Below are 17,967 nucleotides of genomic sequence, written 5' to 3'. Positions count from 1 at the left end.
TAACTTTGCACAGCCAGACAAATAAACGATTAACCCCTTAATGTAAAAAAGGGATTGACAAAACGTTAAAAAACGGTAAAAAAACGTTCAGCACCTTGCCACGCCTACCTGCCCTTTAGGATAGATTTGTGGGAAAAAAAACTTCTTTTAAGCCCTCAAACACAGCAGGACCCTCTGGGGAAGCAGCTGGATGTCTCTGAGTAAAAGAATCTGCGCAACTGAGGCGCGAAAATAGGCCCCTCCCACCTCACTCGATGTTATGGGGCCTAAAAGAAACACACCAGAGTGTTTCTAAACTAGCCATGTGGGTTAATAACCCCTAAATAAGCCACAATGACCCCTTAAAGTCCCTCAAAAAACGTTATGTTTTCAATAAAGAAACGTTTTTTCCTATCAGTGTCACCAGTAACCAATGAGTCCTTTATGCAAGCTAGGATTCCTACTAAGAGTCTGAATACAGCTTACCCTTCCCTCATGGGGACAATGTCAGCCTTTTCTAGAATTATCACAGTCTGTCTAGAAAAAAATAGACTGAACATACCTCAATGCAGCTTAGCATGCAAACCGTTCCCCCAACTGACGTTTTCCTGTACTCTTCAGCCCTTGTGAGAACAGCAGTGGATCTTAGTTACAAAGTGCTAAGATCATCATCCTCCTTGCAGAAATCTTCATCCCTTTTCTGCCAGAGAGTAAATAGTACACACTGGTACCATTTAAAATAAACTTTTGCTTGAGAAAATAAAAACTAACATTTTTGTCACCACACTCACTTTACCCTTCCTAGTACTTAGAGTAGGCAAAGAGAATGACTGGGGGGTGGAGCTAAGGGAGGAGCTATATAGACAGCTCTGCTGTGGGTGCTCTCTTTGCCACTGCCTGTAAGGAAGGAGAATATCCCACAAGTATGGATGAATCCGTGGACTTGATGCATCTTACAAGAGAAATTATCATTAATACAATTAAACTTCTCAAGCCCCTTAAAAACAGTGCAGCCTTATCCAACATAATTTTACATTTACTGTCCCTTGAAGTCAATAAAAGGGATATATAAAAAACTAAGGGTTAATTTCTAACTGTAAACATTTATATTCTGGCTACTGAGCTGTGTGTGTGTGTGTGTGTGTGTGTAAGAGGCTATTTAGATAGTTCAGCAGCTACTCTCGAATCTTAGGGTTCCCTAGGTATTTTTGTATATTTCTGAAGAGGTTCCGAAGGCTAAATGTGTTTGATAAACACTGCATTATATTTATTCAGTCATAATAAGTAGTGAGGTCTTCAAAGAACAGACTCTTCAGAGAAACATTTTACCTCATGGTTATCACTATATAGACAATGACACAATCAAAATGGATGATCTTTTTAAAAATATATATTTATTAAAAGAAAAAAAATATTTAAAAAAGTGGACATATATAATCTCAATGATCTATAACGTTTAAAACATTGTGAGATTTAATCCATTGAATAGTCAGAATGAGGTCTGTATTGTAACCTACCAAATGTTTCTGTGCATGTCATACTCCGCTACCAAGAGATGGAATTAGTCTTATTACCCTGCATCCAGAGGTTCTCTTATCGTCCCCACAACTGACAAACATCTGTTTCAAATGTTAACCCTCTTGGAATTCTTTGAATGCCTTAGCCAACTGGTATGTTATCTTAGAATGATATTTTGCATTAAATCCCCATAAAAAACAGAAAAAAACAGAGCCCCCCAAAAAAAAACTTTAACATCCTTTACTACAATTATAAACTGTAAATATGTTTACAACAAATAACAGCTTTTGTATTTCATAGTGTCCATGGTATTTAAAGAACAAAAAAAAAAAAAAAAAAAAAGACACACACATGAAAAAGGATATACGGTAATTAGGACAGCATAAGAAGCAGGTCATGTTCTCCTTTTATGTACAGCTTTTATCATGTGTGCCGGTATAAGTAACTTTACATCTGTATATATTTCTACAAAAAAATATAGTTTTGATCTCTGCCACAAATTAAAGGGATAGTCTAGTCAAAATTAAACTTTCATGATTCAGAAATGTAGCCACCAATCAGCAAGCACTACCCAGATACTGAACCAAAAATGGGCCGTCTCCTAAGCTTACATTCCTGCCTTTTAAGATAGATACCAAGAGAAAGAAGAAAAATTCATAATAGGAGTAAATTAGAAAGCTGCTTAAAATGGCATACTCTATCTGAATCATGAAAGTTTAATATTTACTAGACTATCCCTTTTAACAAAATGTTAAGCCATTTATGGTTTCAATTGATACTGTGAAAATGCAACATACAATGAATAAGAATGTATCACAGAGCATCTTAGATGGTGCTATGCACACTCTGAAAGCTTCTTTCTTTCTTCAAATTGTTTCTCCACAGCAAGCAAAAGAGCCTGAAGGAATTTTTCAATGGTAACTACAGGAGACTAAAAAGACATAAGGAAAAAAAAAAAAGTTTTTAAAATATTCATAAATATTTTAATGTTTATAAAATATCAATTTGGTTATCTCAGTTTAGATGAATATAAAAAACCTATAGTGTATTTTTTCGGACACGTATTACTTTATTTAAACTCAATGCAACATACAACATTATAACAAAGCAGCTACATTTCTGCAACATGAACTGGTTCCGGTAGGAGGAGGAAGTAGGAGGGGCTGAGGAACGCTATGCTGCAAGATGAAAGCAGTGAAGGCCGGAGAGACGCAGCGCCAGAGCCCAGCTCAAGTGCAATCTAACAAAAAGGCCCCGTACAGTGATTACTTCACCATATCATTGGTGCACAAAAGTCCTCACTAAAAGATCAATTCATGAGCAGTACAAAGAATAACCTCTGAACTCCGAAAGAGCCATGCTATACCTAGTGGCTAATTATAGCACTCAGAACAGAGTGGCACATTGTGTGGATGCACTGGATTTGCAGACCACTGCAATAGAAGTAACAGAGATATAAGAATTATTTATTTGTCTTATAGGAGTTTCTCTCCAAGCTGTCAAAGTAGTGGCATTTCAGGCAGCAGAATACTCTGTTTAATATCTTCCAATTCTAAATCATTCAATATATTTTGCCATTTTTGAGTCAGGGATTATAGGTTATTCTAACCGTGTTTAACCATAACAAATAATTTCCAGATTGAGAGAGTGAAAGCCGGCTCTTAATAGCTTTCTCTATTTCACCCCCCTCCCAATTGTTACCCTGCTTCTCTGTAAGGTCAAATATAGATGCCTGATTTATAAATAAACACAAATTCTGATTTTGAAAATTAAAAAACTCAGAAGAGTTGAAAGTCTTAATTGCATTAGTCAGACTTTTTTTTACTTGAATCAAATATTTGAGACCAAATTTAAAAAATCCTGGACTGGAGGTTAAGCCTGGAGAAAAATGCGGGTTACATAGAATTGGTAAATATTTGGAGATCTGGCAACTGAACTGGCTTTCCTTAAATCATTTTTTGCCAGGCCACCCTAATATTTCAAAATACAAGTAAATTAGCTTAGTTACATTGTTCAAGTCTTAAATTACCTATTAATGTTGCCAAGTGAAAAGGCAGGTATAATTTTCTCTTTTAATTCATAAAAAGTAACATTTTCCAGTAACCAGCCTACCTCATATTTAACCAGAAAATCCAATTATAATATTTAATCTTATCTACAACCTTACATGGGTGACTTCCTAAACTATTTTTTGTCTTGTGAATCCAAAGCATTTCTGATTTCTCCTGGTTAATTTTATAAAGTGAAAAGGCAGGTATAATTTTCTCTTTTAATTCATAAAAAACATAATTTATGTAAGAATTTACCTGATAAATTCATTTCTTTCATATTGGCAAGAGTCCATGAGCTAGTGACATATCGGATATACAATCCTACCAGGAGGGGCAAAGTTTCCCAAACCTCAAAATGCCTATAAATACACCCCTCACCACACCCACAATTCAGTTTAACGAATAGCCAAGCAGTGTGGTGATAAAGAAAGGAGTAGAAAGCATCAACAAAAGGAAATTTGGAAATAATTGTGCTTTATACAAAAAATCATAACCACCATAAAAAGGGTGGGCCTCATGGACTCTTGCCAATATGAAAGAAATGAATTTATCAGGTAAGTTATTACATAAATTATGTTTTCTTTCATGTAATTGGCAAGAGTCCCTGAGCTAGTGACATATGGGATATCAATACCCAAGATGTGGAGTCTTCCACTCAAGAATCACTAGAAAGGGAGGGAATAAAATAAAAACAGCCATATTACGCTGAAAAAATAATCCACAACCCAAAAAATAAGTTATTTTCACTTGAAAAGAAAAAACTTAAATCAAAAGCAGAAGAATCAAACTGAAACAGCTGCCTGAAGAACTTTTCTACCAAAAACTGCTTCCGTAGAAGCAAATACATCAAAATGGTAGAATTTAGTAAATGTATGCAAAGAGGACCAAGTGGCTGCTTTGCAAATCTGATCGACTGAAGCTTCATTCTTAAAAGCCCATGAAGTAGAGACTGATCTAGTAGAATGAGCTGTAATTCTCTGAGGCGGAGTTTGACCCGACTCCAAATAAGCTTGATGAATCAAAAGTTTCAACCAAGAAGCCAAGGAAACAGCAGAAGCTTTCTGACCTTTCCTAGGACCAGAAAATAAAACAAATAGACTGGAAGTCTTCCTGAAATTTTTAGTAGCTTCCACATAATATTTCAAAGCTCTTACCACATCCAAAGAATGTAAGGATCTCTCCAAAGAATTCTTAGGATTAGGACATAAAGAAGGGACAACAATTTCTCTACTAATGTTAGAATTCACAACCTTAGGTAAAAATTGAAAAGAAGTCCGCAAAACTGCCTTATCCTGATGAAAAATCAGAAAGGGAGACTCACAAGAAAGAGCAGATAGCTCAGAAACTCTTCTAGCAGAAGAGATAGCCAAAAGGAACAACACTTTCCAGGAAAGTAGTTTAATGTCCAAAGAATGCATAGGTTCAAAAGGAGGAGCCAGTAAAGCCCTCAGAACCAAATTAAGACTCCAAGGAGGAGAAATTGACTTAATGACAGGCTTAATACGAACTAAAGCCTGTACAAAACAGTGTATATCAGGAAGTATAGCAATTTTTCTGTGAAATAAAACAGAAAGAGCGGAGATTTGTCCTTTCAAGGAACTTGCAGACAAACCCTTATCCAGACCATCCTGAAGAAACTGCAAAATTCTAGGAATTCTAAAAGAATGCCAGGAGAATCTATGAGAAGAACACCATGAAATATAAGCCTTCCAAACTCTATAATAAATCTTCCTAGAAACAGATTTACGAGCTTGTAACATAGTATTAATCACTGAATCAGAGAAACCTCTATGACTTAGAACTAAGCGTTCAATTTCCATACCTTCAAATTTAATGATTTGAGATCCTGATGGAAAAACGGACCTTGAGATAGTAGGTCCGGCCATAATGGAAGTGGCCAAGGCGGGCAACTGGACATCCGAACCAGATCCGCATACCAAAACCTGTGTGGCCATGCTGGAGCCACCAGCAACACAAAAGACTTTTCCATGATGATTTTGGAAATCACTCTTGGAAGAAGAACTAGAGGCGGGAAGATGTGAGCAGGTTGATAAAACCAAGGAAGTGTCAGCGCATCCACTGCTTCCGCCTGAACATCCCTGGACCTGGACAGGTATCTGGGAAGTTTCTTGTTTAGATGAGAAGCCATGAGATCTATCTCTGGAAGCCCCCACATCTGAACAATCTGAGAAAACACATCTGGATGGAGAGACCACTCCCCTGGATGTAAAGTCTGGCGGCTGAGATAATCCGCCTCCCAATTGTCTACACCTGGGATATGTACCGCAGAGATTAGACAGGAGCTGGATTCCGCCCAAGCAAGTATCCGAGATACTTCTTTCATAGCTTGGGGACTGTGAGTCCCACCCTGATGATCGACATAAGCCACAGTTGTGATATTGTCTGTCTGAAAACAAATGAACGGTTCTCTCTTTAGTAGAGGCCAGAACTGAAGAGCCCTGAGAATTGCACGGAGTTCTAAAATATTTATTGGTAATCTCGCCTCTTGAGATTTCCAAACCCCTTGCGCTGTCAGAGACCCCCAAAAAGCTCCCCAACCTGAAAGACTCGGATCTGTTGTGATCACAGTTCAGGTTGGGCGAACAAAAGAAGCCCCTTGAGCCAAACGATGGTGATCTATCCACCATGTCAGAGAATGTCGTACATTGGGATTCAAGGATATTAATTGTGATATCTTTGTATAATCCCTCACCATTGATTCAGCATACAAAGCTGTAGAGGTCTCATGTGAAAACGAGCAAAGGGGATTGCGTCCGATGCTGCAGTCATGAGACCTAAAACTTCCATGCACATAGCCACTGAAGGGAATGACTGAGACTGAAGGCGCCGGCAGGCTGCAACCAATTTTAAACGTCTCTTGTCTGTTAGAGACAGAGTCATGGACACTGAATCTATCTGGAAACCTAAAAAGGTGACCCTTGTCTGAGGAATCAAGAAACTTTTTGGTAAATTGATCCTCCAACCATGTTTCCGAAGAAACAACACTAGTTGATTCGTGTTAGATTCTGCAGTATGTAAAGACTGAGCTAGTACCAAGATATGGTCCAAATAAGGAAACACCGCAATACCCCGTTCTCTGATTACAGATAATAGGGCACCCAGAACCTTTGAAAAGATTCTTGGAGCTGTTGCTAGGCCAAATGGAAGAGCAACAAATTGGTAATGCTTGTCTAGAAAAGAGAATCTCAGAAACTGATAGTGTTCTGGATGAATCGGAATATGAAGGTATGCATCCTGCAAGTCTATTGTGGACATATAATGTCCTTGCTGAACAAAAGGCAGAATAGTCCTTATAGTCACCATCTTGAAAGTTGGTACTCTTACATAACGATTCAAAATTTTCAGATCCAGAACTGGTCTGAACAAATTTTCTTTCTTTGGTACAATGAATAGGTTTGAATAAAACCCCAAACCTTGTTCCTGAAGAGGAACTGGCATGATTACCCCTGAAGACTCCAGATCTAAAACACACTTCAGAAAAGCCTGAGCTTTTACTGGATTTACAGGAATGTGCGAGAGAAAAAAATCTTCTCACAGGAGGTCTTACTTTGAATCCTATTCGATACCCTTGAGAGACAATGCTCTGAATCCAATGATTTTGGACAGATTTTATCCAAAAGTCCTTGAAAAACCTTAATCTGCCCCCTACCAGCTGAGCTGGAATGAGGGCCGCACTTTCATGCGGATTTAGGGGCAGACTATGGTTTCCTAAATGGCTTGGATTTATTCCAGTTTGAGGAAGGCTTCCAACTGGAAGCAGATTCCTTGGGAGGAGGATTGAGTTTTTGTTCCTTATTCTGACGAAAGGAACGAAAACGGTTAGAAGCCTTAGATTTACCCTTAGGTTTTTTATCCTGAGGCAAAAAAACAGAATTTATGTTTACCTGATAAATTACTTTCTCCAACGGTGTGTCCGGTCCACGGCGTCATCCTTACTTGTGGGATATTCTCCTCCCCAACAGGAAATGGCAAAGAGCCCAGCAAAGCTGGTCACATGATCCCTCCTAGGCTCCGCCTTCCCCAGTCATTCGACCGACGTAAAGGAGGAATATTTGCATAGGAGAAATCATATGATACCGTGGTGACTGTAGTTAAAGAAAATAAATTATCAGACCTGATTAAAAAACCAGGGAGGGCCGTGGACCGGACACACCGTTGGAGAAAGTAATTTATCAGGTAAACAAATTCTGTTTTCTCCAACATAGGTGTGTCCGGTCCACGGCGTCATCCTTACTTGTGGGAACCAATACCAAAGCTTTAGGACACGGATGAAGGGAGGGAGCAAATCAGGTCACCTAGATGGAAGGCACCACGGCTTGCAAAACCTCTCTCCCAAAAATAGCCTCAGAAGAAGCAAAAGTATCAAATTTGTAAAATTTAGTAAAAGTGTGCAGTGAAGACCAAGTCGCTGCCTTACATATCTGATCAACAGAAGCCTCGTTCTTGAAGGCCCATGTGGAAGCCACAGCCCTAGTGGAATGAGCTGTGATTCTTTCAGGAGGCTGCCGTCCGGCAGTCTCGTAAGCCAATCTGATGATGCTTTTAATCCAAAAAGAGAGAGAGGTAGAAGTTGCTTTTTGACCTCTCCTTTTACCAGAATAAACAACAAACAAAGAAGATGTTTGTCTAAAATCCTTTGTAGCATCTAAATAGAATTTTAGAGCACGAACTACATCCAAATTGTGCAACAAACGTTCCTTCTTTGAAACTGGATTCGGACACAAAGAAGGCACTACTATCTCCTGGTTAATGTTTTTGTTAGAAACAACTTTCGGAAGAAAACCAGGTTTAGTACGTAAAACCACCTTATCTGCATGGAACACCAGATAAGGGGGAGAACACTGCAGAGCAGATAATTCTGAAACTCTTCTAGCAGAAGAAATTGCAACCAGAAACAAAACTTTCCAAGATAATAACTTAATATCAACGGAATGTAAGGGTTCAAACGGAACCCCCTGAAGAACTGAAAGAACTAAATTGAGACTCCAAGGAGGAGTCAAAGGTTTGTAAACAGGCTTGATTCTAACCAGAGCCTGAACAAAGGCTTGAACATCTGGCACAGCTGCCAGCTTTTTGTGAAGTAACACAGACAAAGCAGAAATCTGTCCCTTCAAAGAACTTGCAGATAATCCTTTCTCCAAACCTTCTTGAAGAAAGGATAGAATCTTAGGAATTTTTACCTTGTCCCAAGGGAATCCTTTAGATTCACACCAACAGATATATTTTTTCCATATTTTGTGGTAGATTTTTCTAGTTACAGGCTTTCTGGCCTGAACAAGAGTATCAATGACAGAATCTGAGAACCCTCGCTTTGATAAGATCAAGCGTTCAATCTCCAAGCAGTCAGTTGGAGTGAGACCAGATTCGGATGTTCGAACGGACCTTGAACAAGAAGGTCTCGTCTCAAAGGTAGCTTCCATGGTGGAGCCGATGACATATTCACCAGGTCTGCATACCAAGTCCTGCGTGGCCACGCAGGAGCTATCAAGATCACCGATGCCCTCTCCTGATTGATCCTGGCTACCAGCCTGGGGATGAGAGGAAACGGCGGGAATACATAAGCTAGTTTGAAGGTCCAAGGTGCTACTAGTGCATCTACTAGAGTCGCCTTGGGATCCCTGGATCTGGACCCGTAGCAAGGAACCTTGAAGTTCTGACGAGAGGCCATCAGATCCATGTCTGGAATGCCCCACAATTGAGTAATTTGGGCAAAGATTTCCGGATGGAGTTCCCACTCCCCCGGATGAAATGTCTGACGACTCAGAAAATCCGCTTCCCAATTTTCCACTCCTGGGATGTGGATTGCAGACAAGTGGCAGGAGTGAGTCTCCGCCCATTGGATGATTTTGGTCACTTCTTCCATCGCCAGGGAACTCCTTGTTCCCCCCTGATGGTTGATGTACGCAACAGTCGTCATGTTGTCTGATTGAAACCGTATGAACTTGGCCTTTGCTAGCTGAGACCAAGCCTTGAGAGCATTGAATATCGCTCTCAGTTCCAGAATATTTATCGGGAGAAGAGATTCTTCCCGAGACCAAAGACCCTGAGCTTTCAGGGGTCCCCAGACCGCGCCCCAGCCCACCAGACTGGCGTCGGTCGTGACAATGACCCACTCTGGTCTGCGGAAGCTCATCCCCTGTGACAGGTTGTCCAGGGACAGCCACCAACGGAGTGAATCTCTGGTCCTCTGATCTACTTGTATCGTCGGAGACAAGTCTGTATAGTCCCCATTCCACTGACTGAGCATGCACAGTTGTAATGGTCTTAGATGAATTCGCGCAAAAGGAACTATGTCCATTGCCGCTACCATCAAACCTATTACTTCCATGCACTGCGCTATGGAAGGAAGAGGAACAGAATGAAGTATTTGACAAGAGTTTAGAAGTTTTGATTTTCTGGCCTCTGTCAGAAAAATCCTCATTTCTAAGGAGTCTATTATTGTTCCCAAGAAGGGAACCCTTGTTGACGGAGATAGCGAACTTTTTTCTACGTTCACTTTCCACCCGTGAGATCTGAGAAAGGCCAGGACAATGTCCGTGTGAGCCTTTGCTTGTGGAAGGGACGACGCTTGAATCAGAATGTCGTCCAAGTAAGGTACTACTGCAATGCCCCTTGGTCTTAGCACCGCTAGAAGGGACCCTAGTACCTTTGTGAAAATTCTTGGAGCAGTGGCTAATCCGAACGGAAGTGCCACAAACTGGTAATGCTTGTCCAGGAATGCGAACCTTAGGAACCGATGATGTTCCTTGTGGATAGGAATATGTAGATACGCATCCTTTAAATCCACCGTGGTCATGAATTGACCTTCCTGGATGGAAGGAAGAATTGTTCGAATGGTTTCCATTTTGAACGATGGAACCTTGAGAAACTTGTTTAGGATCTTGAGATCTAAGATTGGTCTGAATGTTCCCTCTTTTTTGGGAACTACGAACAGATTGGAGTAGAACCCCATCCCTTGTTCTCCTAATGGAACAGGATGAATCACTCCCATTTTTAACAGGTCTTCTACACAATGTAAGAATGCCTGTTTTTTTATGTGGTCTGAAGACAATTGAGACCTGTGGAACCTCCCCCTTGGGGGAAGCCCCTTGAATTCCAGAAGATAACCTTGGGAGACTATTTCTAGTGCCCAAGGATCCAGAACATCTCTTGCCCAAGCCTGAGCGAAGAGAGAGAGTCTGCCCCCCACCAGATCCGGTCCCGGATCGGAAGCCAACATCTCATGCTGTCTTGGTAGCAGTGGCAGGTTTCTTGGCCTGCTTTCCTTTGTTCCAGCCTTGCATTGGCCTCCAGGCTGGCTTGGCTTGAGAAGTATTACCCTCTTGCTTAGAGGACGTAGCACTTGGGGCTGGTCCGTTTCTGCGAAAGGGACGAAAATTAGGTTTATTTTTGGCTTTGAAAGACCTATCCTGAGGAAGGGCGTGGCCCTTGCCCCCAGTGATATCAGAGATAATCTCTTTCAAGTCAGGGCCAAACAGCGTTTTCCCCTTGAAAGGAATGTTAAGCAATTTGTTCTTGGAAGACGCATCCGCTGACCAAGATTTTAGCCAAAGCGCTCTGCGCGCCACAATAGCAAAACCAGAATTTTTCGCCGCTAACCTAGCCAATTGCAAAGTGGCGTCTAGGGTGAAAGAATTAGCCAATTTGAGAGCATGAAATCTGTCCATAATCTCCTCATAAGAAGAAGAATTATTATTGAGCGCCTTTTCTAGTTCATCGAACCAGAAACACGCTGCTGTAGTGACAGGAACAATGCATGAAATTGGTTGTAGAAGGTAACCTTGCTGAACAAACATCTTTTTAAGCAAACCTTCTAATTTTTTATCCATAGGATCTTTGAAAGCACAACTATCTTCTATGGGTATAGTGGTGCGTTTGTTTAGAGTAGAAACCGCCCCCCTCGACCTTGGGGACTGTCTGCCATAAGTCCTTTCTGGGGTCGACCATAGGAAACAATTTTTTAAATATGGGGGGAGGGACGAAAGGTATACCGGGCCTTTCCCATTCTTTATTTACAATGTCCGCCACCCGCTTGGGTATAGGAAAAGCTTCGGGGGGCCCCGGGACCTCTAGGAACTTGTCCATTTTACATAATTTCTCTGGAATGACCAAATTCTCACAATCATCCAGAGTAGATAACACCTCCTTAAGCAGAGCGCGGAGATGTTCCAATTTAAATTTAAATGTAATCACATCAGGTTCAGCTTGTTGAGAAATTTTCCCTGAATCTGAAATTTCTCCCTCAGACAAAACCTCCCTGGCCCCCTCAGACTGGTGTAGGGGCACTTCAGAACCAATATCATCAGCGTCCTCATGCTCTTCAGTATTTTCTAAAACAGAGCAGTCGCGCTTTCGCTGATAAGTGGGCATTTTGGCTAAAATGTTTTTGATAGAATTATCCATTACAGCCGTTAATTGTTGCATAGTAAGGAGTATTGGCGCACTAGATGTACTAGGGGCCTCCTGTGTGGGCAAGACTGGCGTAGACGAAGGAGGGGATGATGCAGTACCATGCTTACTCCCCTCACTTGAGGAATCATCTTGGGCATCATTTTCTCTAAATTTTGTGTCACATAAATCACATCTATTTAAATGAGAAGGAACCTTGGCTTCCCCACATACAGAACACAGTCTATCTGGTAGTTCAGACATGTTAAACAGGCATAAACTTGATAACAAAGTACAAAAAACGTTTTAAAATAAAACCGTTACTGTCACTTTAAATTTTAAACTGAACACACTTTATTACTGCAAATGTGAAAAAGTATGAAGGAATTGTTCAAAATTCACCAAAATTTCACCACAGTGTCTTAAAGCCTTAAGAGTATTGCACACCAAATTTGGAAACTTTAACCCTTAAAATAACGGAACCGGAGCCGTTTTTATATTTAACCCCTTTACAGTCCCTGGTATCTGCTTTGCTGAGACCCAACCAAGCCCAAAGGGGAATACGATACCAAATGACGCCTTCAGAAAGTCTTTTCTATGTATCAGAGCTCCTCACACATGCATCTGCATGTCATGCTTCCCAAAAACAAGTGCGCAATAGAGGCGCGAAAATGAGACTCTGCCTATGATTAGGGAAAGCCCCTAGAGAATAAGGTGTCCAATACAGTGCCTGCCGGTTATTTTACATAGTTCCCAAGATTAAAATAATTCCTCAAGGCTATGGGGTATAAAATATACTTATATATAAATTGTTTTAGCCCAGAAAATGTCTACAGTCTTAAAAGCCCTTGTGAAGCCTCTTTTTCTTTATGTAATAAAAAATGGCTTACCGGATCCCATAGGGAAAATGACAGCTTCCAGCATTACATCGTCTTGTTAGAAATGTGTCATACCTCAAGCAGCAAAAGTCTGCTCACTGTTTCCCCCAACTGAAGTTAATTCCTCTCAACAGTCCTGTGTGGAAACAGCCATCGATTTTAGTAACGGTTGCTAAAATCATTTTCCTCTTACAAACAGAAATCTTCATCTCTTTTCTGTTTCAGAGTAAATAGTACATACCAGCACTATTTTAAAATAACAAACTCTTGATTGAATAATAAAAACTACAGTTAAACACTAAAAAACTCTAAGCCATCTCCGTGGAGATGTTGCCTGTACAACGGCAAAGAGAATGACTGGGGAAGGCGGAGCCTAGGAGGGATCATGTGACCAGCTTTGCTGGGCTCTTTGCCATTTCCTGTTGGGGAGGAGAATATCCCACAAGTAAGGATGACGCCGTGGACCGGACACACCTATGTTGGAGAAAACTCCTTTTCCTCCAGTGATAGTTGAAATTATAGAATCCAACTGAGAACCAAATAAATTTATTACCTTGGAAAGAAAGAGATAGTAATCTAGATTTAGATGTCATATCAGCATTCCAAGATTTAAGCCACAAAGCTCTTCTAGCTAATACAGCTAAAGACATGGATCTAACATCAATTTTGATAATATCAAAAATGGCATCACAAATAAAATGATTAGCATGTTGCAGTAAGCGAACAATGCTAGATATGTCAGAATCCAATTCATGTTGCGCTAAATTTTCCAACCAGAAAGTTGATGCGGCCGCAACATCACCCAAAGAAATAGCAGGTCTGAGAAGATGACCTGAATATAAATAGGCCTTCCTTAGATAAGATTCAAGCTTCCTATCAAAATGATCCTTAAAGGAAGTGCGATCTTCCATAGGAATAGTGGTACGTTTAGCAAGAGTAGAAATAGCCCCATCAACTTTGGGGATCTTTTCCCAAAACTCTATAGATTTTGCTGGTAAAGGATATAATCTCTTAAACCTTGAAGAAGGAACAAAGGAAGTACCTGGCTTATTCCATTCCCTAGAAATCATATCAGAAATAGCCTCAGGAATGGGAAAAACACCTGGGGAAACCACAGGAGGTTTAAAAACATCATTTAAACGTTTATTAGACTGAACGTCAATAGGACTGGTTACCTCAATATCCAAAGTAATTAACACTTCTTTTAATAAAGAACGCATATACTCTATTTTAAATAAATAAGTAGATTTGTCAGTGTCAATATCTGAGGAAGGATCTTCTGTTTCAGATAGATCCTCATCAGAAGAGGATGAATTATTATGTTGTTGATCATTTGAAATTTCATCAGCTAAATGAGAAGTTTTAAAAGACCTTTTACGTTTATTAGAAGGTGGAAATGCAGACAAAGCCTTCATAATAGATTCAGAAACAAATTCTTTGAAATTTACAGGTATATCACGCACATTAGAAGTTGAAGGAACTGCAACTGGCAATGTACTATTACTGATAGAAACACTATCTGCATGTAAAAGTTTATCATGACAACTATTACAAATGACATTCGGTGGAATAATTTCTACAATTTTGCAACAAATGCACTTAGCTTTGGTAGAACCGACATCAGGCAGCAATGTTTTTTGGCGCCAAAATTGACCGGAAATGACACACTTGCGTTACTAATGACGCCGCTGTGTGAAAGGTCTCGACGTCACGTGTGACGCCGGAAATGACAAAGTTGCGTCAAAAAACGTAATTTCCCGCGCCAAAAAGTTTGCACCAAAAAAGACGCCATAAAGTCTAACATTTGACGCACCCGCGGGCCTAATACCCGCAAATGCAAAAGTAGTCAAGTAGAGGTAATGGTAAATTTGAGAGTATATCGTCGATCTGAAAAGGGAGGTAGGAGATGAATCTCTACGACCGATAACAGAGAACCCATGAAAAAGACCCCCGTTAGGGAAATCTTCGTATTCAATAGGTGATACTCCCTTCACGTCCCTCTGACATTCGCTGTACTCTGAGAGGAATCGGGCTTCAACAATGCTGAGAAGCGCATATCAACGTAGAAATCTTAGCACAAACTTACTTCACCACCTCCATAGGAGGCAAAGTTTGTAAAAACTGAATTGTGGGTGTGGTGAGGGGTGTATTTATAGGCATTTTGAGGTTTGGGAAACTTTGCCCCTCCTGGTAGGATTGTATATCCCATATGTCACTAGCTCATGGACTCTTGCCAATTACATGAAAGAAAGTAACATTTTCCAGTAACCAGCCTACCTCATATTTAACCAGAAAATCCAATTATAATATTTAATCTTATCTACAACCTTACATGGGTGACTTCCTAAACTATTTTTTGTCTTGTGAATCCAAAGCATTTCTGATTTCTCCTGGTTAATTTTATAAACCCAAGAAAGAGCTATAACTGTTAACAGTATTCAGAAGGCAAGGAATACTCTGTTTATTATCACTCAAAAAGAGCAATAGATTGTCTGCATATAAAGAAAGGATAATATTCTTACCTCCCAACGTGATCCCTTTCAGCTCTTTTCTCAATAAGATTGCCAAAGGCTCTATTGCTTTATTAAAGAGCAATGGTGACAAGAGACATCTCCGTCTAGTTCCTTAGATAAAGTTATCTTAAGGGTCAGCTCACCATTAATAGATAAGAGGAAGAATTTTTGTATATTGCGCGGATACAATTAAAAAAGGGGCCCTTTAAAACAAAATTGTCTAATGATAGATGGTCCCAACTGATAGAGTCAAATGCTTTTTTGACAACTACTGTAAGTAGAGCCAAATCTATTTTATAATTAAATGTTCTGGATATTTCTTGAATCCAGTAATAATGGGATGAATATCTGGACTCTTTATGAAGTTTTTATGTTCTTTATATGCCACCTTGTTTATTTAACGCATTAGAAGACCAAAAACAACTAAATGTTGCTCTGTTAGCCTAGGTTATGATAATTATTGATGCATACTACTTGATATACCTTTGTGAACAATGATATTGTAAAGCTATAACTTAATAAAACGTGAAAATAAAAAAAAATGCACAACTGATCTGTGGGAAAGGAGCTCAAGACTCACAGCTCTAATTGGTTGACAGAATAATAACCTGACTTTATTGTTCCTTTAATACAGAACATCAGAATATTTATAGAGAATTGTTTTATTGGTTGACAGAAGTTTATAGTAGGGGTACATATTGAAATTATGCTGCAAGATATGGAAAGGTTTTCTTGGTCTAAAGGATATAATAGTGGAAGTAGGAAAACTTTATCTGAAAAGACAACATGCAAAAATAAAGATGCCTGTTGCCCACCACTGAAGCATTAAAGATCGAAATTAACTCAAATATACTTACTTGTAAGTAAAGTGCATGTGCCAGGAAAGGAAGTTTCCTTAAAACTCTCCCACTGAGTCCTTCGCTTTTTCTGCAGAATGTAAGAGGTTTTAATTAGATCTTATTTACTGACATTAGACATGAGAGAGTGAGAAAGAGTATATCACACCACTTTTGGTAGAAGAACAGCATGTTCCCATAAATATTTTGGTGGGAAAAGGAGGCGAGCATTTTCAGCAGCAGGCGAATATGGGCTCAATAGAGGAATACTGTATTACTTTAAAGACACAATTGAGAAGGGGGTCAAAACTAAATCTAGAAAGGTCAAAATAATAAAATCATTGGGACCTTGAAAGGGGTTAAACACATTTTGAAAAGGCATTTGTTTGATAATAAAATGTGGTTCTGTGCATCTTTACACGTTGATTTCCTTTATTAACGAATAAGAAGAAACCTTGTGTGCCTGAATTATGGATGCAGTAACCAGGCAGCAGGACAATAAGCTTGCACATCAAGGTAAAGGAGAAAAGAGGTCTAGACTCTGTAGGAGACTGATGAAGAACCTGCACAAAGTAGGACCACATGTGCAAATCAAGCATCTTGTGGCTAGAATGCACAAATGAGAATTTTCCACTGAAGATCATGCTTCAATTTCTTAAGGATTCTGGGTATCATGATATCTGTGAGGAAAACATAGGTTAGGGGAAAGGAACAACTGAAGCTTAGGGCAGAACAAATGTTTCAGGTTATTGGTTCTGCAGACACAGAATCGGTCATTGTATTCTGTTTGGAGAGCCATAAGATCCACAGTGAAGCAGAGCTCCAGTATTTTGGGAGATTTGAAAAAGAAAATGTGGAAAAAAAGGCTCCACAGTTATAAATTACTATCGTAAAACTATAGTGTGGTACCCATTTGTGTTAATAAGATTGAGCATTATTTCAACCAATTAAAATTTGGTTCAGGTGTGTATGTTTGATGTGTTTTGGTTATGAAGCTGTAGATAGCTGTTTCTCTGGTTATGCACACTTTGATATACACTCACCAGGCACTTTATTAGTTACACCTTGCTAGTACCGGGCAGTATCCCCTTTTGCCTTCAGAACTGCCTTAATTCTTCATGGCATAGATTCAACAAGGTGTTGGAAACATTCCTCAGACATTTTGGTCCATATTGACATGATAGCATCACGCAGATGCTGCAAATTGGTCGGCTGCACATCCATTATGCAATTCTCCCATTCCACCACATCCCAAAGGTGCTCTATTGGATTGAGATCTAGTGCCTGTGGAGGCCTTTGGAGTACAGTGAACTCATTCAAGAAACCAGTTTGAGATGATTTGAGCTTTGTGACATGGTGCATTATCCTGCTGGAAGTAGCCATCAGAAGATGGGTACACTGTAGTCATAAAGGGATGGACACGGTCAGCAACAATACTCAGGTATGCCGTAGCATTTAAACAATGCTCAATTGGTACTAAGGGGCCCAAAGTGTGCCAAGAAAATATCCCCCACACCATTACACTACAGGGATGCGCAATTCCTATCGCACAACGCCCAGGACATGCAGTTTTTTGGGCCGGGCATGTGATTTTTTTTTTTTTACATTTAGCCCTGCTGCGGGCAAGCAGACCCCAGCAGGTCTAAAGCTTTTTTTTTATTTTTTATTTTAACAGCGGCCAGCAAGGGGTTCAGCGGTACATACTTCAATGTGTGATTTAATGCAGTGTTTATTAACGGCGGTTGTTTACACTTTTTCCACCCATTCTAGTTTACGTGCACTC

General features: G+C 39.9%; 1 protein-coding gene across 1 annotated transcript in view; it reads right to left on the bottom strand.

Annotated features, from left to right (window-relative positions):
- Window positions 1–1,353: 1,353 nt before the first annotated feature.
- TRIP13 (thyroid hormone receptor interactor 13) overlaps window positions 1,354–17,967 on the bottom strand; it is a 123,624-nt gene continuing 107,010 nt past the window's right edge. Inside the window, exons 13-14 of the mRNA XM_053714355.1 lie at window positions 16,206–16,275; window positions 1,354–2,428 (exon numbers count right to left, since the gene is read on the bottom strand). Coding sequence (XP_053570330.1) covers window positions 2,333–2,428; window positions 16,206–16,275 — 166 coding nt within the window. The 3' untranslated portion in view covers window positions 1,354–2,332. The remainder of the gene's footprint in view (window positions 2,429–16,205; window positions 16,276–17,967) is intronic.

Source organism: Bombina bombina, chromosome 5 (assembly GCF_027579735.1).
Source record: "Bombina bombina isolate aBomBom1 chromosome 5, aBomBom1.pri, whole genome shotgun sequence".
NCBI classification, from domain to species: Eukaryota; Metazoa; Chordata; class Amphibia; order Anura; family Bombinatoridae; genus Bombina; species Bombina bombina.
This window is presented reverse-complemented; position numbering and strand designations above follow the sequence as displayed.